The sequence below is a fragment of the Rhinolophus hipposideros genome (assembly GCF_964194185.1).
Source record: "Rhinolophus hipposideros genome assembly, chromosome: 21".
Taxonomy (NCBI): Eukaryota; Metazoa; Chordata; class Mammalia; order Chiroptera; family Rhinolophidae; genus Rhinolophus; species Rhinolophus hipposideros.
In genome coordinates this window covers 41232928-41256461 of record NC_138067.1, presented here as the reverse complement: position 1 = coordinate 41256461, position 23534 = coordinate 41232928, and the positions used below count along the sequence as shown (strand labels likewise).

Genomic DNA, 23534 nt, shown 5'->3' with positions numbered 1-23534 from the left:
GGTGGCTGAGTCATCCCCAATTCCTTCCCAGCCTTGGCACAGAGAGCTGCAGTTCTCCAAAGCACCACACGAGGGCAGAAGATCTCCTTCCTACACACGTAAGGTACACAAGCACCCTGGTTCTCCGTTCCCAGTACTGCTCCCAGTCCGTTTCCCAGATGAGGGGACTGAGGCTTAAAGAAGGGGAGGCTACAATATGAATAAAAACAGTATGCCTAGCGAAGGAAGCTCAACTGTATGATTCCATTTATATGCCAGAGCAATTAAATCCATGGTGCTGGGAGGAGAGGGGAATGGGGAGTGACTGTTACGGGCTACAGGGGTTTCTCTTTGGGGTGATGAAAATGTTCTGGAATTAGATCGTGGTGATTGCTGTGAATATACTGAAAAACAGTGAATTGTATACTTTAAAAGTGAATTTTATGGCATGTGAATTGTATCTCAATAAAACAAAAATTAATTAAAAAAAAAGAGATCCAACAGCAATCATGGCCCCTAACAAACCACTTGTCCCAACCTTCTTTTTTCCTTTTTTTAAAAGAGGGCGCAGCTCAAAGTGGCCCATGCGGGGATTGGATCAAACCAGCAACTTTTTGGGGGGGGAATGGAAATAGGACTTTATTCGGGAACAGTGTGTACTTCCAGGACTTTTTCCAAGTCAAATTGTTGTCCTTTTAATCTTGGCTGTGGAGGGCGCAGCTCAGCTCCAGGTCCAGTTGCCATTGTTAGTTGCAGGGGGCGCAGCCCACCATCCCTTCCAGGAGTTGAGGAATCCAAACGGCAACATTGTGGTTGAGAGCCCACTGGCCAATATGGAAATCGAACCGGCAGCCTTCGGAATTAGGAGCACGGAGCTCCAACTGCCTGAGCCACCTGGCCGGCCCTCAAACCAGCAACTTTGGTGTTAGTAGCAAGGCGCTCTAACCAACTGAGCTAAGCTGCCACCCATGGGCCACCCGCTGATTACCACACTGATCTGGGAAAGACAAAGCCTGTCCCTCCTCCCCTTTAACCCCTGAACCACTTCTCCAAATCTACTTGTCTAAAGAGCCCTTACTGCTGGGGCTGAGGTAGGAGCAGTGACCCCCGAGCCAAGCCCCTGACCCTAATGCTAACCCCAACCCCAACTTTGCCTAGGCAAATGATCACTCGTCCCAACCCAAGCCCCTGAAAGGCGCCTATACCTAAACCCCAACCTTAAAAGTTACCTGAATCCTGCATCTCACCCCACCCAACACCCCACTCATTCCCAACCCCAACTGCACCTGCCACCTCCAGCCTCAACTTCCTCCCTGACCTATCCCCATTTGTGCATTCGGTTAATAAACCTTTACTGAGCACCTACTCTGTGCTAGGCACTGATCTAGGGATATAAAGATGAACAAGATAAGCACCATCTGCTTCAAATTTACCATTGAATGGGAGCAGTAGAAAATCTACACGGGAGACAGAGGAGTCTGATCATTTCAGACTGTGGAAGGTGCTATGAAGGAATTGACAAATCAGAGCAATGTCCCTGACCTAGGGGAGAGAGACTGCAGAGGAGCAGAAGCGCTTTTGCTGGTTGGGATAATGTCTCCTTTGAGGAAGGGATGCTGGAGCTGAGATCAAGATGACAACAAATTAGGGGGCCACGCAGAGACCTGGGACAGGGGCTTCTAGGCAAAGAGAACAACAATGCTAAAGCCATGCCCAGTGCCACCCCCTTAGGCCTCCAATCCTGGCCTCTGAACCCAGCAGAACCTTCCTTGATGTCTTCACCTATATCAGGGAACCAAGAGAGAGCTTTGGGCCTGTGTCCAGCAGGGGGTGTCTCCCCAGGCGCCCAGGATGGTGTTGTCACCTTGGGAGGCGTGAAAAGCAGGCAGGGGGGGTCTGATTCCGGCTGGGTGGGGGGTCAGGGTGGGGGCCGGACTCGTCCTCCCAGCCCAACCACAGCCTGGCCTAAAAGGGCAGACAGATAACGAGTCCTTCCCGCTGCTGGCCCCAGAGAGGGAGGGGTTTCCTGACAGGAAATTGACCTCCTCTAACCCCCCCTCCTCAGATCCAAGCTCTCAGCAGTCCTGGCCAAAGTAGCCTCAGGACAGGACAGCAGCAGGGACAGAGGGAGAAGACACTGGCAACAGAGGTGAGTGTACTGGGGCGGGGAAAGCAGCACTGCTCAGAGTTGGGAGAGAACATGTGCCCTGAAGCCAGGAGAGGCTGGGGGCAAAGAGACAATCTGAGGCCTTACCTTGGGAGGGTGCCCGCAAGAGAGCAAGGAGAGATGGAGGAGGGTGCAGGGGGCACTCTGGAGACCCAGAGAAGCTGCAAGGAGTGGAGAGCTTGGAACCCCAAGGGAGAAGAGAGATGAGATGTGTTTGGTTGGGGCTGACGTCTTCCAACTTCAGGTAGGAAGACTGAGGCCAGGGAGGGCTGAGTGCTTTGCTCCATCCCCAAGAGATGGAGTCTTGGAGATGGGAGAGGGGACAAGTGCTGGGATGGAGATGGAGCAGGGGACGGGGATGGGAACCGGGTTGGGAGTGAAGATGTGGATGAACTTGAAACAGGCTGTACTGGTGACGTGTTGTTTGGGGGCAAGGCTGGGTTGGGCTGGATTGGCTGGGGTCGGCCTTGGATGCCCAGTTTGTAAGAAGTTCTCCCATACAGGCGCCGGGGACTGGAGGGGAAGACTTCTGCCAACAGGTCAGGCAGCCAGCGGAGGGTTTGGGCCTTTGGGGAAAAGCTGGCAATGAGGAAGAGGAGGAGCCCAAAGAGGGACGCTCTGGTGGCCAAGACATCCTGTGGGAGCTGGGGGGCTGGGGGCTTGGGGATGCCTCGGAAGTGAGTCAGGGGCCTGGCACTGGGGCGGCAGAGAGGGAACTGGAGGGGGCAGGATGTTGGAGCCAGTTTGCAGAGGGGGTTGTTGGAGCCAGGAAGGGGAAAGACGTTGGAGCTAGTTTTGGGGAAATGTTGCAGCCAGGTCTGAGGATGTTGGTTTAGGGGTATTGGATCCAGTTTGCGCGTGGATGTGGGAGCCAGTGGGGGAATGTCAAGTCTATCTTGGGCAGTGTTCACTTCAATTGGAGGGAAATTGGAGCCTTCCATTTTGAGGGGGAGGTACAGTTGGAGGAGGGATGTTGGAGCCAGTTCTGGGGAGATGGTGGAGCCATTTTGGGGATGGGGTACATTGAAACCCACTTGGAAAATGAAAGATGGAAAAATCAGTGTATGAAGAGTGTGTGTGTCCAAGGGGTGGTATCGATTGTGTTCAGCCATACGGGCTCCAGGCAAGAGGTTGCCATGGTGACAGCCTCTCTGGGGGGTAGGGGACTTTAAGGACTGGAGAGAGTCTGGGAGGGTGTTTCTAGGAACCGGAGACTTGAAAACAACAGCTGAGAGGCTGAAAACAACTTCAAGAGGCTGAAGTTGGGAAGGAAAGAAGGGAGCTCCCCACCAGGAAAAGGCCGTATCTCCACGAACTCAGGGCACCTTCAGCATCAACCTGCCCCCAGACTTCCCCTGCAGCCCCACATGCACAGTCCTAACCCTGTCCTTCGCCTGCTCAGAATCCGTCCCAGTTCAAAACCTGACCCTGTATGCTTCCAGCAATAGTAGAATATGTGAACATCTGACACGACACGGTTTTGTCATAGTTACACGATGGAATAGTATGCAGCACTTAAAATAAATCAACTAGAGCCACAGAGCGAGGCATGGATAAGAGAGCCAAAACAAGGAAGTTTCTGGACTCACATAGAATGATAGCATTTATAGAAAGTTTGAAACCATGCAAAACAAGATACTGTTTTTGAATACAAGTCTGCGTGGGCATAGGGTAGATCGGCTTGGACATTCTGGATGCTGCTTTTCTTGGGAGAGTGCTGGGGCGAGCGGGGACAGGGAGGGGCGTTGGGGGCTTCAGTGCCTTTGTAATGCTTGATTGTTAAGAAAACCTGAATAGAGCCAAAGTTTGCGTTAGATGCAGCTAGGATTGTAGGCACAGGACTGTTCATTGAGTTTGTTCTCTATACTTTTCTGAATGTTTGGATGATTTCGTGATTTTGAAAAGCACGCTCCCATGGCTCCCCAGCGCCTTCAGAAGAAAGCCGGAATCCCTCATCACGGCCTTCAGGCCCTGTGTGGCCTGCTCCTTATTGACCTTCCCAGCTTGACTCATCATTCCTCTTCCCCACAAGGAATGAAGTCCTTACCTCCTTCCTTCATTTCCTGTTTATCACCCATTTGTTCCTTAAATGCCCGGCCTGGAAGCTGGAGACACAGTGGTGACAGAGACAGCCCTGACCCTGCCCTCTGGGGGCTCGAAGTTCAGTGGGGGACAGAGACTCATTCCCAGACAGTGATAACTCAGAGTGGGCAGGGCTACAGTAGGGGAAGTTCTGAGTGGGGCACCTGACCCAGCCTGGGCATCAGGGAGGGCTTCCTGGAGGAGGGGGCATTGGAGTTGGGTCCTAAAGAATGAATGGAACGTGAAGAACAGGTTTCCATGTAGAAGGATCGACAGATGCTGACATGTAGAGGAATCTGGGGTAAGGAAGAGAATGTGGGACAGCGCTGGCAAGGTACACAGCTGGCAAGTGAGGGGCCTGAATTTTGTCCTGAGGGCACTGGAGAGCCATGGAAAGTTAGGAGAAAGGGAAGGGCAGGTTTGTGCTTTAGCAGATCCTCAAAGGTTAACTGGAGGGACCAAGACCGGAGACCAGGGAGGAGGCTACGGCAGGCAAGTGGGAAGGGACTTGGTCTGGGGCAGGGGCCATGGAGAGGGAGGGAGACGAAGGACTTAGGAGATGGAATGGGCAGGAAGCTTCAAGCCCCTTGAGGGCAGGGACTAGATCTGCCTTGGCCTCCACTGTGTCCCCAGTGCCTGCACAGGGTCAGGCCCAGGGTAAATAAATACCTTGGAAGGTTTTTTTTCTTTTCTCTTTTTTTCTTTTTTTAAATCAGGGAATACTGGGGAACAGTGTGTTTTTCCAGGACCCATCAGCTCCAAGTCAAGTCATTTTTTTTCTCAATCTAGTTGTGGAGGGTGCAGCTCACTGGCCTATGTGGGAATTGAACCGGCGACCTTGGTGTTATGAGCACAGTGCTCTAACCACGGAACCAACCAGCTGCCCTAGAAGTTTTTTTTCTTATTGTGGTAAAATGCACATAACAAAATTCACCATATTAACTAGTTTAAAGTATACAATTCAGCAGCATCTAGTATATTCAGAATGTTGTCAATCGTCACGTCTACCTAGTTCCAGAACATTGTCATCACCCTACAAGGAAATTGTGTCCATTAAATGGTCGCTGGCAACCACTGATCTCTCTCTCTCTGTAGATTTGCCTATTGTGGGTATTTCCCAGTGAGGTTTGGCTGAAGGAATGAATGGGCAGAGATGGCAGGAGTACTGACTGGACAGGGGAGATGACAGGTGCCAGCTGTGTGATCCGAATGTCTGGGTGACGGTGGGACTTGGGTCCCAAGTAGTCTCTGCCCTTTGCCAGCTATGCCACCTTGACAGAGACGCTTCCCCTCTCTGAGCCTGCTTCTTCATGGAGGAGGGTCAACTAAGATAACATACTCCAGGGCAGGAGTACGGTAGAGGAGGGTCTGAATTGTGATGCTCAGGGGAGAGCCCAGGCTTTGAAATCAGACAGGTCTGGGTGAGAAGCCTGCCTTTGTCCCCAAATCATTGGGATGTTAGGCAAGCCACGTTGGCCTTCTGAGGCTGTTTCCCCATCTGCAAAATGGGCATAATCACCTCCTGGGATTGTGAGTGCCCAGCCCTGTGCCTGGCACACATGCCCTGAAGTGCTGGGAACACACAGGCATTGTCATCGACACTACCATTCTCTTCACACCATTGATGGTCCATTATTTTTTCCCCAGGTCCCCTGCCTGTCAGAATGCCCATCCTAAAGAGTCTAGGCGTGGCAGACTCTAAGGTGTCCCGGGCAGGGACCCTGCCCCGGATGTCCTCTAGGAACCCCTTTGAGGAAATTCCAGGGCTGGAAGAAGAAGAGGCCGGGGAGCTAGGGACCCTGCCCAATGGAACATCTTATCGCCGACGTGCCACTCTGGAGAAGCTGGCAGGCCTGGCCTCCTTCCGGCTGGGCTGGACCCCTGGCCGGCGAGCAGGCAGCCCCAGTGATGGGCAGCCCCGCTCTTTCCTGGGCCGTGTGCTGACACCAGGGATACGCAGGAGCTCAGCAGATTTTGGCCTCCTGGGCAGGCTTCAGGGGACCCGAGGCCAGGGCGATGAGGACGGAACTGGGGAGGCTGCCCGGAGACTGGCCTTCCTGAGACTGGGGCGCGGGCCCAAGCCCCGGCGAGTGTCACTGGCCGAGAGAGTGGTACCTGCAGGCGAGGCGGCTCCTGAGCCCCCACCCAGGGTCCCAGAGCCCCCAAAGATGAAGGAACCATTGTCAGGTGAGTCCAGGCCCAGGCCTGGGAGAATCACAGTGCCCATTCCACCCCTGTCCCTGCCCGTCCCCAAGCTTCACACTAAACCCTCCCCAGCCTCCCCTGTGACCCCATCTCCAACTTGTATCTGCCTGTCTTCAGGGACAACGCCAGCTGGTCGGTCCCCTTGCAGTCTGTCCTGCTCCCCATGCCCACCCCCAGTCTGTTTCTCTCCACCTTCCATCTTTAACCTTACCCCATGTCCAGTGACAAGTGAACCACCAACTTTGGTCCCACCTCCTCCAATCCCCGCCCTATCCCCCAATTCAACCCTCTTTCCCTCCCTATTCTCAAATTCAACCGCAATCTTGTCTCCTTTCAAAGTATTCACATTTGACCTTGACCTTATGCCTCTCCCTAACCTCCATGCTCCACTGGATCCCATCCCCAGCCCCAACCCCGGCCCCACGTCAACCTCCTCCTTCACCCTCAGTCCCCTCTCCACTTCCATCCCACTCCTAAACCCTCAGCCTCAGTTTCCACCTTTAACTTCATTCCCCACTCAGCCCATGTCCAAGCTGCATCTTCAAACTCAGCTCCGTGCCCAACATCTACCTTCATCTCTTGGCTCTCTCACCCCAAATCTACCACCCTCTGTGTTAGTTTCCTGGGGCCGTAGTAATAAAGTACCACAAACTAGGGGGCTTAAAACTACAGAAATGTATTCTCTCAGTCTGGAGGCTAAAAGTCCGAAATCAAGGTGCCCCCTCGGAGACCTGTAGGGGAATCCTTCCTGGCCTCTTCCAGCTTCTGCTGCTTTGCTGGCCATCTGGTGTCCCTGGGCTTGTGGCTGCGTCACTCTGGTCCTCTGTCTTCAGATGGCCTTCCCTCTGTGACTCTTCATACCACCTTCCTCTGTGCATGTCTGTCTTGGTGTCCAAATTTCCCCTCGTTATAAGGACAGCAGTCATAGTGGAGTAGGGCTCACCTTACCGCCTCCTTTTAACTTGATTACCTCTGTTTCCAAATAAGGTCCCATATTCTGAGGTCCTGGAATTAGGACTTCACTTGTCTATTATCTTGGATGGGGGGGACAATTTAACTCATAACACCGCCATCTGTATCCTCAACCCCAATCCTACCCCAAACCCCAGTGCCTTCCTCAATTACTTTTTGGTTTCTACCCCATACTTATTCCAACCCCAGCAGCAACCTCCACCTTGAGACCCATCATATTCTTGTCCTCAACCTATTCCTTTCTCCAAAGCCCATTTTTAACCTCTTCACTCTGCCCAACACCATGACAACCCCAATCGATCCAGCCCTCTTGCATGGCCCATTTTTCTACTCTTCAAACCCCCTCCCCGCTTCCTCATTTAATGCTAGTCTTTACATGCTCCTCTCCAGCCCCCAATTTCAAACCCAACCTTGAACTCAACCTCCTCCTCCATTCTTTTTTTTTTATAAATCAGGTACAAATCTTTAAATTTTTTTTAATTGGGGAATGTTAGGGAACAGTGTGTTTCTCCCGGGCCCATCAGCCCCAAGTCGTTGTCCTTCAGTCTAGTTGTGGAGGGCGCCGCTCAGCTCCAAGTCCAGTTGCTGTTTTCAATCTTAGTTGCAGGGGGCACAGCCCACCATCCCATGTGGGAATTGAACCGACAACCCTGTTGTTCAGAGCTCGAGCTCTCACCACTGAGACATCCGGCCGCCCCTCCTTCATTCTGAATCCCATCTCCACTCCCATCCCGAGTCCCAATCCTAACCCCCATTTTAAACCTCCATCTTCAACTCCATCCACAGTCATAACCCCAGCTCACATCCAAACTTCGTCTTCAAACTCATAACCCTCTCTCTCTACCTATCCTCAACTCTCACCTAAACTCACCTCCATCTATATCTCTAACCCCATTCCTACCCCAAACCCCGATGTCATTCTCAATTCCTTTCCCACCCCCCTACAGATTTCAACCCCAACCTCACCCTAACCGGAACCTCCCTCATCCCAACTCCTACCTGCACCTCATCCTCATCTCCATCTGAATCCCCAATCCTGTCCCAGTCCCCACCTTCATTCAATCCCATCCCGAGTCCCCATCCCAGCTCCTAGCCCTCCCCCCATGGACAGCCCATGCTGTCCCCGTGCTGGGGACCTCAGGAGAGCCGTTTGTGCGTCCTCTGATGCCCTCCACATCCTGACCAGAGGCTATTTCAGCCCCTGCTCCCTGGGGACTGGGAGGGCACTGCAGGGAGGTGAGAAGGGGGTGACTGGAGCCCCCGCCTTCTGGAAACGGATGGGCAGAAATAGCCCTGGCCAGGAAATAGTTTCTCTGCCAGGGAGGAAGTGGAGCGGGGTGGAGATGTCGGGGGTAACCCTGGGCCACTGGCACCCCCCCTCCTTCACTCAGAGGCCTCTCAGCCCAAGGCTCCCCTCTCTCTGGGGAGTCTGAACTCATCACTCCCAATAGCTGTCCCCACCCACCAAAGACCCATCTCTGTCTTGCTATCCTCTCCCCTTGTCCAAGCTTCCGCCCTGCCCACTGATCCACTGGCTCTCTCCATCCCTCTCTCTCCTTACCTGCCTGGGACTGTTCTCCCTCAGCCCTCCCACTTCTCTATCCTCTCCATTTCTACAGTCCGTCCCCCCTTCTCTGACCCCTTTCTCTGGCCCAGATACACTTTTTTCTATCCTAACTCCTCTGATGTCCCCAACCCTTAATCCACTCCTTGATGCCTTCTCTCTTGCCCTGACCCCTTACCCCATTCCCTAACCTTCTCCGGTCTTCCTCACCCCTTGTCCCGCACTTCCTCTGACTTCCCCCCTCCAATCCTCTTACTAATGTGACACCCTCTATCTAGTCCTTTAACCTACTTCCCACATCCAGACGCTGGCTGCCATGGCCAAGCCCTCTCTTCCCTTCCCTAACGTCTCCGCCCCGTGGTGCTGGCCCTTTCCCTTGCCCTCTCCTCCAGCCCCTCGCCCCCATCCTCTCCTCCCCAAACCCTGACCCCTTGCCCCCCTTTCACTTCTCCCCTTCCCCCCTCCCTTGACCTCCTGCTCTACTTCTGCCCCCCCACCAGCCCTAAACTTCCTCTCCCCATCTCCTCCCTCCCCCTGGCCCCCACACCTCCGACACCCTTCTCTTTTTCCGCTTCTCCGGAACCGCCCCCGACTCCTCGTCTGCAGCACACCTTTCCCCCTCCCCTCCTCTCTCCCGTCCCCCTACTTCCCTGCCCCCGCCCCCCCCCCCGCCTGTGTTGCCCCCCCCCTGACTCCCGCTTTGCACCCACAGTGCTGGAAATCCTGAGTTTGATCCAGCAGCGTGAGCTCGCGCGAGCAGACGAACACATCTTGGAGCTGGAGGCCGAGGAGCTGGCGTCGTCGGGGGGCGGCGCGCCTGGGCCGCCCCAGGTTGAGGGCGCAGGCGGGGGCCGCCGGGCGCGGGACGTGGCGCTGCTGTACGAGGCCCTGCAGCGCGAGCTGTGGGCGCTGGTGCGCGAGACGCTGGCGGGCCCCGGGCCGGGCGCCGGCGCTGGGGCGGGCGCCGTGGCGCAGCTGGGCCAGGTGCTGCTGCAGGAGGAGGCTGCCGACGGGCGCCGGGGCCCCGGGGCCGCCCGCAGGCTGCGCGCGCACTGGGCGGAGGCGGTGGCGCGCGCTGCGCGGGAGCGTCTGGAGGCCGCGGCCCCCGGAGCGCCCGGCGGCCTGGCGGGGCAGCTGGAGGCGCTGCGGGCGCGGCTGCTGGAGGATATGGGCGTGGTGCGGGGCCGCCTGGCACCCGCCTACCCGGCCGGCCTGGGCGCCTTCGGCGTCTACCTGCGCGGCTACCACGGCGCGCTGGCCGAGTGGCTGGGGGCCGCCGCCCGCCGGAGGCTGCCGCTGGCCGACCGCTACGCGCTGCTGTACTGGCACAACCAGGTGTACCCCAGGTGAGAGGGGCCGCCGCTCAGCGCACGCGGATGCCCAAGGTCGCGTGGAGCCCTTCCCCGGCCCCCTCCCCCAGCCAGGGCCTCCACATCCCAAGGACCTTGGAACAGCCGACCTGGAATTCCAGAACTTGAACACAGACGGCCCCCGGTGCCATTTACAATACGAGAATCATAGCGCTGTCCACCCTTCGTGCACATCCGTCCTTCCAGTGCTGAAACCTTAGCACCTGCCAGTCTTAGAATCTTAGCTCCGCTGAATTTTCCAACCCTAGAACCTTTGCCTCACGGCCACCGACACTCCTTGAAGCTTAGCATCATCCGTCCTTCTAGTCCCACAACGTTCACACTGTCCACCCTTCCAATCCTAGGGTCTTCACGTGGTGGACAGCGACACACCTAGAAGTTTAGCAACATCCACCACTGACCCTTCCAATCCTACAATCTTAGCGCTCACTGCTCACCCTTCTCGTCTTAAAATCTTGGCACTGTCCACCCCTAGAATTCTAGAACCCTGACACTGCTCTTTCTTTACATCCTAGGGCATTAGCATTGTTGACTCTTCCAATCTTAGAACTTCAGGATGGATGATGCTTCCAAAACCAGAATCTTAGCACAGGGAGCCTTCAGACCCTGAACCTCAGCCCCTCCCCTCTTTGGGTCGTACAACCTTGACAGCACTCATCCATCCAGGGTTGTCGGCCCCTTGGATTCTGTAATCTTAGCATCCAGAACCTCAGCCCCATTGCCGTTCCCAGTCCTGGAATCTGATAATCATCAAGCTTTTGAATCCTAAAACATACCTCTTCTTGTGGCTGGGGGATGGAATACGGTGATTAGCCATGACTGTGACCTACGCACTCCAGGGAAAAGGGAGTTGGCCGCACCCAAACTGCACATTGGAGAGTGAAGGGGCTGGGTGGTTCCTCAAACAAAATCAGGACGCTGTCCCTAGAAGAATGGGAAAGCTACAGCTACCAACAGTGACCCCTGAGGTCCTACTTGGAAATATATGTTAAGGACACTTTCACACCATCATCCCTGGGAGATGGCAGCAGGAAAGGGAATCTGGAAAGCTTCCTGGAATGGTGGGACGTGAGTTAAGTCCAATTCATAGAGAGGGTGTTCTTATGGCTGAGAAGATGTCATGAGCAAAAGTCTGGTGTGTGTGTGTGTGTGTGTGTGTGTGTGTGTGTGTGACAGAGACAGAGACAGAGAGACACAGAGAGACAGACAGAGACAGAGACAGACACAGAGAGACAGAAATACAGAGAGAGAGAGAAAGAGAGAGAGACAGAGAGAGAGAGAGAAAAAAAAACAGAGAGAAAGAGAAAGAAAGACACAGAGAGAGACCGAGAGACTTGCGCAGGCCGGGGCATGCAGGTGTATCAAAGCGGGGAGTGAGGGCTGGACTGGAGAAGCCTGCAGGGCCAGGTGAGGCAGTAGCGACTAGGAGAGGAGGTGGAAGGGAGTTTCTGTCTGGTGAAATCAATCGTGGGTGAGACCTTGCCTGTGCACAGATCATCAAGCCTGGACTTGAGCCCTTACAAGTCCTGCCCGGACACCATCCATCAGGGAGCTGACTCAGAGAGCTGGGGCCAGGGGAGCCACAATTTCAGAGACTTCCTTTGAGGGATGAGCAAAGCTGGCCCCAAGAGAGGAAGGGAGTAGCCCAGGGTCACACACTGGTGCGAAGGGCTGGACATGGGCACGAGTTTAGTTGTCCAACCCCACCTCTTACAGACCTCCCTGTCTTACCTTCCACCCCCAGAGAGGTCCTAGGGTTGGTGAATGTGGTCGCCCTGGAGAACGGGGAGCTGGGGTCCCTTCTGTCACCTGGCACTGTGCGGGGCTTGGAGGATGAATGTGTCACAGACGTCAAGGTACCTGAGACTTGGCCTTGGGGATTTGGGAAGGCACTCTGCAGACACTGGGCATGGGGGCCCCTCCCCTCCACCTTTCGCTATTTCCATCTCCCTTTCCCGTTGTGGACTTCTGAGTTCTGTCCAAAAGACATAGATGTGTAAACCCATACTGATCACTTCTCTTACATTTAGTCATTCAGTGCTGTAAAGCACCCAGCTGGGCATAGAGACACTCAGTAAAGGTTCAGTCCATTTGAACATTCAAAACTCAGAGCAAGAGAAAGTTGTCACAGAAGCTCAGCTCACAGACCCAAACACTCAGAGAAGGAGGCATGGAAGCAGCCTTGCATATAAGCAGGGCTGATCATTAACATATTTAATGACTGGCACCACTCAGCAGAATGGCCCAACCCTAAGCACCTAGCCTGGTCACCGGGGTTTCCTGCCTGAATGTAGGTCCAGCTCCAGCCATAGAAATCAGCATCTTTGCAACTTGAGAGCCTAGAATCTTAGACTTCAACATATCTAGATTCTCAGACTCACTGAGTTGAAGACAACCTCGGGCCAGAAAATCAGAGATGTGTTAACCTTAGAATCCCAGACCCTGGGAATTTTTGAATCCTGGAATCTGACAATCTTGAATGAGTTGTTTTGTAGAACCTGAGAGCCGAGTCTTAGGGCCATTAAATAATGAGCATTGACCCTTAAACCTTCTGGGTAGTAGAATGAGGAAGCTTCAGACCACAGACACTTAATATCAAGCTCCAAATCACAGACTTAGCAATGGAAAAGGCTCGGGACGTTTTCTGGTCTAGCCTTCCTCCCCAGTGTAAACTTGACGAGCTCACTGGTAGACTCCAGACCTGCTTGGGGCTAAGGTGTGGGGATCATGGAGAGAAAGAGAGGCAGAGGCTCCCAGGTGACCCCAGCTCCTGCTTCTCCCTGCACCTACCCACTCCAGGCTCAGACTCGGGCAGCCCTGCTCCGGGTGCTGCAGGAGGATGAGGAGCACTGGGGGAGCACAGAGGACTGGCCCAGCAGCCTGGCACAGGATGTGTGTGAGGTAGGAGCGGGAAGGTGGAGGAGGATCGGCTGGACAGTGCCAGGTGGGAAAGTGGGGCCTCACCCCCTCTTCATCCCTTCTCATCCCCTTGGACCATGCAGCTGCTGGAAGAGCACACCGAGCGAGCACCGCGCATCAGCCGGGAGTTTGGGGAGCGGATGGCTTACTGCTGCCTGGGGGCGCTGGCGGAGTTCCTGCAGAGGTATGGTGGCTGGGGGCAGGTCTGGCATTGGGGGGGAGGGGAGCGCTGCGGTGGGGAGGTGAGCGTCAGGACCCAGGATCCTACAGAGGAGAGGTGAAAGGAGAAATCAAGGCAGGGTGGGCAGGGGTGCCTCAGGGGTTTCGCAGGCTTTGCAGGGCTAAGTGCCCAGCAAGGGACCTTTGTGCCGCCCTCCCCCTCCTCCTCCCACTAGCTTCCAGCAGCGTGTGGAGCGATTCCATGAGAACACAGGAGTCCGGGAGCTGCTATCCGACACCTATGTCAGCAGGACCATCACCCTGGTCAATTGCGGCCCCCCCCTGAGGTGAGAGCACCCACAGTGCATGGGGGAGAGGGCCAGTCCCAGGGGACGGGCTGAACTGAGGTGCCTGGATCCTGGGTGGGGATCACAGAGCTGCCCCCAAAGGCAGGTAGGTACAGGGGACCTTAGAAGCCTAAACCCTGGGACTTTTAGAAAGAGCCACAGCATGGAAGGATGGACTCATCAGAACACTAGGGTGTTAGAATTTCAGCAACCTGGAAGCCAGACACATGCTCTAAGAATTACACTTTTTCATTTACCTTTTAATCTTACTTTTCTTTTTCATTCACTTAAAACAGTGAAAAGTCTCACTTCCACCACATTCCTCCCCCTACCCCCACTTAGAGGCAGCCGGTTATTGTTAGTGTCTCCCATTCCTTTGCAGGGATATTTGAAACACTCACCAGTAAATATGTATACATAATAAGTGTATATATGCATATATACTGTGCCCACTTCATGCATATGCAGATATACGCATATCTTATACACATAATACATATATTTAATGCATATATAAGTAAATACATTTAAATATATGTATACGTATTGCTCCTTTTCCTTGTTTAAAAAAATACAAATGGTAGAATACGGCACACACTTTGCCCCTTTAACAGCTTGGAGATCTTTCTTTTAACCCACGAAGAATTCCCACATTCCTTTTTCATATCTGAACTGTGTTCCACTGGTTGGATGTACCATCGTTTATTTCTTTTGTCCCCATGGGATGGATAGTTGGCTCCACTCTTTTGCAGAGAAAAACCTGGCACATCTGTCAACTCCTATAAACACAGGGACTCAGGGATACATTCCCAGAAGGGGGGCCTGCTGGGATTTGGACAGAAAATGCCAAATTGCCCTTGGCCCTCCTTTCAGTGATGGAGGGTCATCGACTGTTACAATGACAGAAAACAAGAAGGGTAGAATTTTAGAATTCTAGTAGTACCTTGGTTTTCGAACGTCTTCGTTGATGAACATTTCGGTTTACGACACCGTAAACCTGGAAGTAAATGCTTCGGTTTTGAACGCTCCTCGGAAGTCGAATATGTCACGTGGCTTCCGCTGAGTGTAAGATCCTGAGGCCTAGCTGTCGGCTGTTTTCGAACATTTCAGAACTCGAACGGTCTTCCGGAACGGATTACTTTCGAAAACCGAGGTACCACTGTATAGACATTTAGAATCACAGACTTTGAGAATGGAGATCTCCCCACTCTCACCCAGAGGAACAGACCCAGAGAGAACCCTTTCATCCCACAACACCCTGTAGGCTCCCAGACATTCCCCAGAGACCCCCAATTCTGCAGTCTCCCAGATATCTCCTGATATTTCTCAGCCTCCAGAACCTCCCCAGAGCCCCTGACTTTTCCCAGCACCCCATCTGACCTGTCATCTCTGTGTCCCATAAAACAGCGTCCATCCAAGGCAGGTCCAGGCAGTTGGGCTGAATGTTGGGGCTCCTTGACTTTTGACTCCACTAATCCCCACAGGGCTCTGGCAGAGCGCCTGGCCCGAGTGGGGCCCCCTGAAAGTGAGCCGGCTCGGGAAGCAGCAGCCGGTGCTCTGGACCGTGTGACCCGGCTCTGCCACCGTGTCCTGGCCGACCTCCTGTTCCAGGAGCTGCAGGTAAGTGAGGCAGGGGGCTGGTGGGGCCTGTGCCGGACAGAGGAGTGTACCCCCGCATCCTTCAGTTCCTTTCAGCCCATGACTCAGTGTTTGGGAAGCAGGCGGGGGTAGGGGGTGATGGCCATGTCTGGGCCATTTGGGGCGGCAGAGAGGGATACAGGAAGGAAGAGGTGGGAGGATATGGTCCAGGGGAGGACAGAGAGCCATCAGCAGGAGGGGCCGTAGGGATTGGGTAGAGTCCCTCCCCACTGAGGTCCCCCAAATCCCTGCCCAGCCCCTCTGAGACCCTAGGGCCCCATTCGTCCTTCTTTGGGCTCTTGTGCATGCCTGGACGGGGCTGGGTTCAGACGTGGATGAGAGTGTGGGCAGGGTCGGGGGGAATGGAGAAAGAGATGAGAGCTGTGCAGTTGAGTGGGTTTAATGCATGTACATCGGCTCGTGTCTCGCTTCTGCTCAGAACCCTCCATGGCTCCCAGCTCAGTCCGGGCGAAAGCCAAAGTCCTTGCCATGGCCTCCAAGGTCCTGCACAGTCCTTCTCTTCCCTCTCTGACCTCATCTTCCACTTTCCCCCTCACTTCACTCCACTCCAGCCACAGCGCCCCCCCTTCTGCTCCTAAACATGACAGACACATTCCAGCCTCAGGACCTTTACACCTGCTCTTGCCTCCACCTGGACCACTCTTCCCTCCAGGAGCCACATAACTCCCTCTCTCACCCCTGAAGTCTTGAGTCAGATGTCACCTTCTCAGTGGGACCTCTCCTGATTGCTCTATTTAAAATAGACACCCTGAAGCACACAAAAGAAAAACAGAGAAAATAAATAAATAGAATAGACGTCCCGAGACTCCCTTCCTCACTCCCTGCTCTATTTGTCACCAAAGCACTTACTGTCACCTGCCATGTTATATATATATCCTTTGCTTTGTTTGTCTTCTTCCACTGGAATGTTAGCTCCCAAAGGGCAAGGATTTGTTGGAAAGTTTCTAAAATAGTGGCTTCTATGGAAAATTTCAAACATATACAAAAGTAGACAGAATGACAGAACGACCACGTGGGGACCCATCATCCATGTCCAGCAACTATCAGCTCCGCGCTGATCTTGTCTCATCTCTCCCTCCATTTCTCCTGCGCACTGGATTCTTTTAAAGCAGGTCCTTCACATCCTAACACCGTCAGCCCGTATCTCTAAAAAGCTCAGGAATCCTTTTTAAACAAACATGACGACAATGCCATTTTCATACCTGACGCACGGAACAAAAATTCCCTAATGTCATCAAATATCACCTTGGCATTCAGAGTCCTCTGACCTGTGTATGATTATCAAGCATTTGTTTGTTTTATTCTGTGCTGTGTCCCCAAGGGTTCTCTCATGTGTCCCCAGTGACCCACCCAGGGCTGGGCCCACAGGAAGGGCTCAGAAAGTGTTTATTGAGTGACTAAATGGACAAGTATGTGAATGAAAGTGAGCTGGTGAGGGGGAGTGTGGGGGTGCCCAGAGGTGGGGTACAATCTGTTTTTCAGGCCCAGCTTCCAGGTAGGGGGACTTGGGCAAATTGCTTATCCTCTTGGGGACTCCATTTCGACAGAGAACAGAGGAATTCCAGGTTTCTCAGGTGTCTGTGAGGAAGCAATGGGATTGTGGCCATAATGGGCTTAGCTCCGGCCCTGGCCCCCGGGTATTGGCCATCTTTGTCTTCATACATTTAGACTTCATAGCAACAGTAACGTGTCCTGAGCCAGACACTGTACCAAGGACATCAGCTCATTTAATTGCCCCTCACTTTTCAACAAAAGCCCACAGGCCCCATTTTTGTAGGTTCAGCAAACTGGGCTACTGTCAGGATTAGAGAGCAGGATGGGGGTGCTAGGCTGAGTGGAACAGGGACCTGCTTCAGAACCCCGCGGGCACCAACCCTGGAGGTCTCCCGACACCTTACCCTCCTGGTATCCACCCAGACCGCAGTGTGTCCTCTTTGCTCCCCACAACCTCCGTCTCAAGGACAGACCCACTGCCCATCCCACCTCCAGTATCTTGTCCAGAGGCCTCCCTCCCCTTCCCCCAGCAGGTTACTCACTAGTCCTGTGAATCTACCACCCGGGTTCTCCTTTCCCCCTTCTCACCTCCTCACCTCCTCTGATTGCTTTTGTCCCCGCTTTACCCTCCTTCCTGCCTCCCCACCTTCATTTCTGCCTTAGTCTTGCCCCCTCCCATAGATCTTGGTAAAGCACAAACCTGACCCTTTCCCTCTCCTGTTCAGAACTTGCCATGGCTCCGCAGTGCCATCAGGAGAAAGGGGGGGCTCCTCACACAGCCCAGAGGGCCCCTGCATGCTCCAGCCCCAGCCATCTGACCAACCTAATCCCTCCTCTGCCCCATCACTGGTTCCAGCTTCAGGAATGTACAGAACTAGGCAGTCACACTGGGCTCCCTTTGCTTAGAAGGGCCTGAGCTTCGTTTAATTCTCTACTATCTCTGTCTTGAAGTTCTTAATTTTTGAACAAGGGTCTCCCATTTTCATATTCATTGGGCCCTGCAAATTATATAGATGGTCTTGCCAACCACACTGACCTTCTTTCTGATCTTCCAATGACTGGCAAGCCTTTCTGAAATCTGAGCCTACTTCACACTTCCTCCTGAGTGAGCCACTCTCTCTCCCACCCACTACCTGGCTAACAGTGACCATTCACCCAGGACCTCAGCTTAGGTGTCCCCTCCTCCAAGAAGTCCTCCTTGACTCTATGCTGACTCAGGCATCCCTCTGGGCTTCCTAAACCCCTGCCTGGGCTCCCCCATCCCAGCCCTGGATGGTCACTGTCTGGGGATGTGTCTGTCTTTCCCTCGGGACTCTAATCCCCAGGAGGGCAGAGCTGAGGCTGTCTGGGTCACTGCTCTGTTCCCAGCACCACACTGCCCTGGTTCAGCTCCAAGCAGGGTTTGAGGACATGGTATGTTGAGCTGGTAAATGAAGAAAGCGGGTGGCAGGAAGGGGAGCTATGACCCCCCCACTGTCTCTCGCAGCCGCACTTCAGCAAGCTGATGTGCAGGAAGTGGCTGAACAGCCCGGAGGCCCTGGATGGCATCGTGGGCGCGCTGGGCGCGCAGGCCCTGACCCTGCGCAGGATGCAGGATGAGCCTTACCAGGTGCGGCCGCTCGGGGGCAGGAGAGGGAAGGAGGGTGCCGGGGAGACCCCGTCAAGGTGGGGGGCAGCCCTCTGGGGTGAGACAGGTGGCGCCCCGCCTGGGGTCTGCGGGGAGCGGTGCCCGTGAGTACTGGGGCATAGGGCGAGGTGAAACTCGGGAGAATCGGAGAGGGCTGGGATGGGCCACCCTTTGGGGCCGGGAGGAGGTGTCTGCGAGTTGTTTAGGGGAAGAGGAGGGTGTCATCAGACAGGACCGGGGTCACCCTCGGGGGTTGGGCGCGGGGAGGCGGACTGGCGTTCTGGACGCTGGGCAGGGGTGCCCGTTGGGTGCCCGGAGTGGGGAGCAGCGAAAGGGGTCTCCGGCGGCTCACGCCCTCTCGGGTCTCCCCCGGTTCCTAGGCGCTGGTAGCCGAGCTGCACCGGCGGGCGCTAGTGGAGTACGTGCGGCCCCTGCTCCGCGGGCGCCTGCGCTGCCGCTCGGCGCGGACCCGCAGCCGCGTGGCCGGGAGACTCCGGGAGGACGCGGCGCAGCTCCAGAGGCTGTTCAGGCGGCTGGTCAGTGTGGCTGTGGGGGTGGGGGCGGCAGTCCGAAACCAAGGACCGATAGCCGAGACCGGGGCTTAGAATAAGACTCTCACGCAACTTTCAGTCCACAGCAACCCGTCACACTCCAGGCCTTGCCCTGTGTGAGTGCAAAACCCGGCGACGGCTGGCCTCTGCGCGCAAATGAGTACAATTACGGTCCCTAAGCATTGTTGGGGGGTGAGATCAGCTATGTGCTTAGAACCCTACCAGGCACGGAGATGACACTACAAACATCGGCTATTATTCTGAGCACAGGGAGAAGCCAAATAAATGCAACAGAGACTCAGAATCTTAGCGTTCCCAAATTCAAGAATTTAAAATCGCCAACATTTATTTGTATCCAGTTGTAATCAGCAGGACGCGAAGGGCCTTATCAGACTTGATTCCAAGAGTTCCTAGTCCGGAGTCTTTGGAAATTTCGGAGGGGAAATTTTATTGAGAAGGCAGAGTGATCACTTCTACCGGTATCCAGTTTCCCCCAAAGTCTGCAAACTTGGACTAGGTTCTACGGGGTGCTCCCACGCCCCAAATCAACTGCAAAACTGGGAGTAGCTTCTATTATGCATTTTTATTCAAATTTCCAAAGGTTCCAGAGAACTTGTGATCAGTCTGTCCTCTGCCCCATTTTATAGATGAGCAAACTGAGGCCAGGAGGGGCTGGACCATGGGAGGGCCTGGTTCGCGGAGGGGGGCGTTGGGAAGAGTGTGAGCCCTGGGCCTTCTCCTGCAGGAGTCCCGGGCCTCGTGGCTGGATGCCGTCGTGCCCCATTTGGCCGAAGTCCTGCAGCTGGAAGACACTCCCAGCATCCAGGTGGAGGTGGGGGTGCTGGTGCGAGACTATCCAGACATCAGGTGAGTGTCCCCTTCCCACCTCGCTGCCAGGCCCAGGTCTCCGGAGGGCCTTGGCATCCGTCCCTGCATTTCCTGCCTCTGGGGTGAGGGAGGGAGGTGGCGAGCGTGTCTGACGGCCGTTTCCTGCTGGAACCAGGGCATTATTAATACGATTTCCCTCCTTCGCCTGCCGCCGTCACCGTCGCTGCCGCCGCCACCAGGGCTCGAAAACAAACAAGCAAGCACAGGAAGCGCAGGGCAGGGGGGTGCGGGGGCCGCCTGGCGGCAGGAAGGGCCGGCCCAACAGGGGAACCGCGGGGGACACGGGGACACGCACGGGCACACCGGCGCACACGCATTGCCACAGCGGCAGGCACCATTCAGATCCTGGTGGCCCATTTCCTTTCTCTGTGGTCCTCTCTGACCTTCATTTTCTCATCTGTTTCACGGGGATAACAGTACTCTTTTCATAGGACTATGAAGTCATCGTCATCATGCTCAATGGTGACAGCAGCAACGATAGCAGCTCTTATTTACTGAGTCCTTATGCCAGACCTAAGAAAGCATCTCATACACCCACTCTATAAGAGAAGGGCGGCACTGTTTTAAGTGCTTGGCACCACCTGAGGCAGGCAGAAGCTAAGCAGCTTACCCCACATATCACAGCCAGCAAGTAGCAAAGCTGAGACTTGAACCCAGGCAGAAGGCTGTCTAAAGCTGGCACAGCTGACCACCACACCACACTGCCCCCTGTAAATGTGGAATGCTGGTGGCAGTGGTGGCAGTACCAAGGTGCTATTCGGGCAGGCAGACATTCTGTCCCCAGAGAAACAAAGCATTGGTGGGGTTTAGGTTCCAGGGTTGAGGGTGAGGATTCCAGAACTGAGTCAGGATGGATAGTTCTGGTTCTGGGGTGTGGCGCTCATGTCCTTGGCAAGGCACAGAGCCCTGGAGTCCCATGAGGGTGGGGGACCCAGCATTCTTACTGGGCCCTGGATTGGGGTTTCTGAACTTGAATATGAACCTCTGTTTGAGAGGTCTCAAGCTGGGCTGGGAGGAGCAGTTCCAAAGCTGAATTTGGGGACTGTTCACTTGAGTTGGAAGGTTCTTGAGCCTCATTTTAGGTGAGTGTTTTGGAGCTGTGGTGATTCCAAACTTGGGATGTGGGGCGGTGTAGACACTGAGCTGGTTTGAAGGGAGTAGTGAAGGCCCCAGAGCTCTGAAAGGAAAGTTCTGGAAATGAATGTTGGATTCAGGATCTTGAGTTGAAATATGTTGGTGGCTCTGGAGTAGAGTTTTGGATTCGAGATCGGAAACTGAGGTGGGGGTTTCCATTGTGTCAGGCTTAGGGATAAGGGCTGTAGGATAGAGTTGGGTCTGAATTGAGAATGAGGGTCCCCAAAGTAAATTTCAGTTTTGGAATCAAATTTTAGTTGAGCACGATTCTGGGAATTGGTTGGGGGGGTGAAATGAACGAGGATTCTAAGGTTGGATTTGGAGATGAAGGTTCCAGAATGGGTTGGAGAGATTTTGAGTTGAGCTTTGGCTGAGGGCTCTGGAACTGTTGAGAAACTTCCCGATCTGGCCTTGAAGTGAGGTGAGGGTTAGGTTGGGGATGTGGGTGGGACATTTGAGTGATGCTGTGTGGCTGTTTGAGATGAGGGTGAAGATGAAGTCAGTGCTGCTGTAGATGCCAGAGCTTAAACAGGTGTGAGGGCGCCAGAAGGGAAATTTTTAGGCTGTCTGAGCTAAGTTGGGCTGAAAATTAAAGGTTGTTTTAATCAGGAGCTGAGACCGGGGTGGAAAAGAAGATTCCTGTGCTGGGTTTGGAGGCGAGGGTTCTGGAATCCTTGTGAGTGGGAGGATTTGGGAATGGTTGGAAGTGATGATCTGGAAGGAGGCTGGCTTTGGGGGGAGAGGGTGGGGGCCTGGAGAACAGAGAGGAATCTGGCGGGTCTGGTGTGGAGGGGGAATCTGGAGGGGTTCCAGAGCTAAGACAGGTTCTGACATGGATGCTGGTCAGGTGGGGTCCCCAGGTGGGCTGGGTGTGCACCTGGAGCCCAGAATCCCCATGCACCTGTCCCTTCTTCTACCCCCAGGCGGAAGCATGTAGCTGCCCTCCTTGACGTCCGTGGCCTGCACAACACAGCCGCCCGCCATGAAATCCTGGCTGTGGCCCGAGACCTGGAACTGTCTGAGGGGGGAGCCCTGTCCCCCCCTCGCAACCGTGCCTTCTTCGCAGACATCCCCGTGCCCCGCCCATCTTTCTGCCTCGGTCTCCCTCTCTTCCTCGGCCCCCTCTCCCTCTCCCGCCTGGCCAGGCCCAGTTTGGCCTATCTGCCCCGGCTTCGGCCTCTGTCTCCATCCCGGCCTAGGGCCCAACGCTGAGACTCTCCCAGCCCTCCACCTCAGTGCTCCCCGTCTTTGCTGCTGACACAGTCCTCCCGACTCCTTGCCTGGGACCACAGAGCCCCTGGGATGGAGAGGTCCTCAGAGGTCTTCTCACCCACGCGCAAACTCCCTGTACAGGAGAGACATGAGGGCAAGAGGGAGCAAGGACTTTCCCAAGGCCAGGAGACTCGTTCCCAGCACCACCTCCCCAGCCCAATGTGTGGTGGGTGGCGTTGCAAGGCTCTACACAAATATCCCAGGCCCCCCCCCTTTTCCCTCACCTCAAGGTCTGGCCCCAGTCCAATGTATTAAGGAATGTACGATACTTAGAATAAAGAGGTTTCTATTTAACACAAGGAAGGGCTGAGTCCCCAGTGTGTGGGGGGAGGAAGGACCAGGGGCAGGGCCCAGGGCCAAGGGCTTCTCACACGCCCAAGGCCGGGCTAAGGTCCAACTCTTGGGCAGTGCAGTGGAGACTGAGGGAGGCCCTGCGGGCCAGGAATAGCCAGGCCACTTTCTTTGCACCCAGGTAGCGTCCACAGGCAGGCTGCATATCTCTGTGGCCAACCCTTGGCCACTCTGAGCCATTTTGTCAATAGCAAAGTGCTTCTCCTTTCCTGGGCCTGGCAGTCCCACCTTGGCCTGCCCTCCCCATCTATCCTTAACCGGGAAGCTGTGTTGAGAGGAAGGAGGTTGGGGGCAGGGCTGGCGGCATCCAGGGCGCCCTCCTGGGTTGATGCAGGAAAATCTCAGGGTGGGAAAAATTCCAGCTTCTCACCCCCAGCCCCGCCGGATTCTGGAGACCTTGAGGTCATCTCCCTGTTGACCTCTGCCCCTCCGGCCTGGTTGGACAGCCTATGATGGATGCTTCCTGGCATGATTTTTTTTTTTTTCCTGAGAAGTCGGAAGGAGGAGGCAACCAGGGGTCAGCGTTGGAGCTGGGGTGGCCTCACGCACATTTGAACTCGGGAAGGTGGGGACTCAGGTTTCTTGGAGCCCCAGGGCTGTGTAACCCTGGGCAGGAAGCTGACCCTCTCTGGGCAGTATGGTTCCTGTCCCTCTCTAGGAGGTCTTTGCCCAAGACAAAGTGAGATGTCCAGAGGATGTATCCTCCTTACTTTAACTCCCAAAATGACACTTTTAGTGTCACTGATCCAGAAGAGAGAAATCAAAGAATTAACATGTTGTAGTTTGTAGGCATT

The 23534-nt window shown here is 54.7% G+C and overlaps 1 protein-coding gene across 1 annotated transcript; it reads left to right on the top strand.

Annotated features, from left to right (window-relative positions):
- Positions 1–5892: 5892 nt before the first annotated feature.
- On the top strand, positions 5893–22687 carry EXOC3L2 (exocyst complex component 3 like 2; the record flags this gene model as incomplete). Its single annotated transcript, XM_081031269.1, has 11 exons — positions 5893–6415; positions 9682–10315; positions 12084–12195; positions 13139–13240; positions 13342–13442; positions 13654–13764; positions 15249–15384; positions 18404–18526; positions 18925–19080; positions 19841–19962; positions 22041–22687. 11 exons carry the CDS (start codon positions 5893–5895, stop codon positions 22327–22329), a joined length of 2409 nt encoding a protein of 802 aa, XP_080887395.1. The 3' UTR covers positions 22330–22687.
- Positions 22688–23534: the final 847 nt, after the last annotated feature.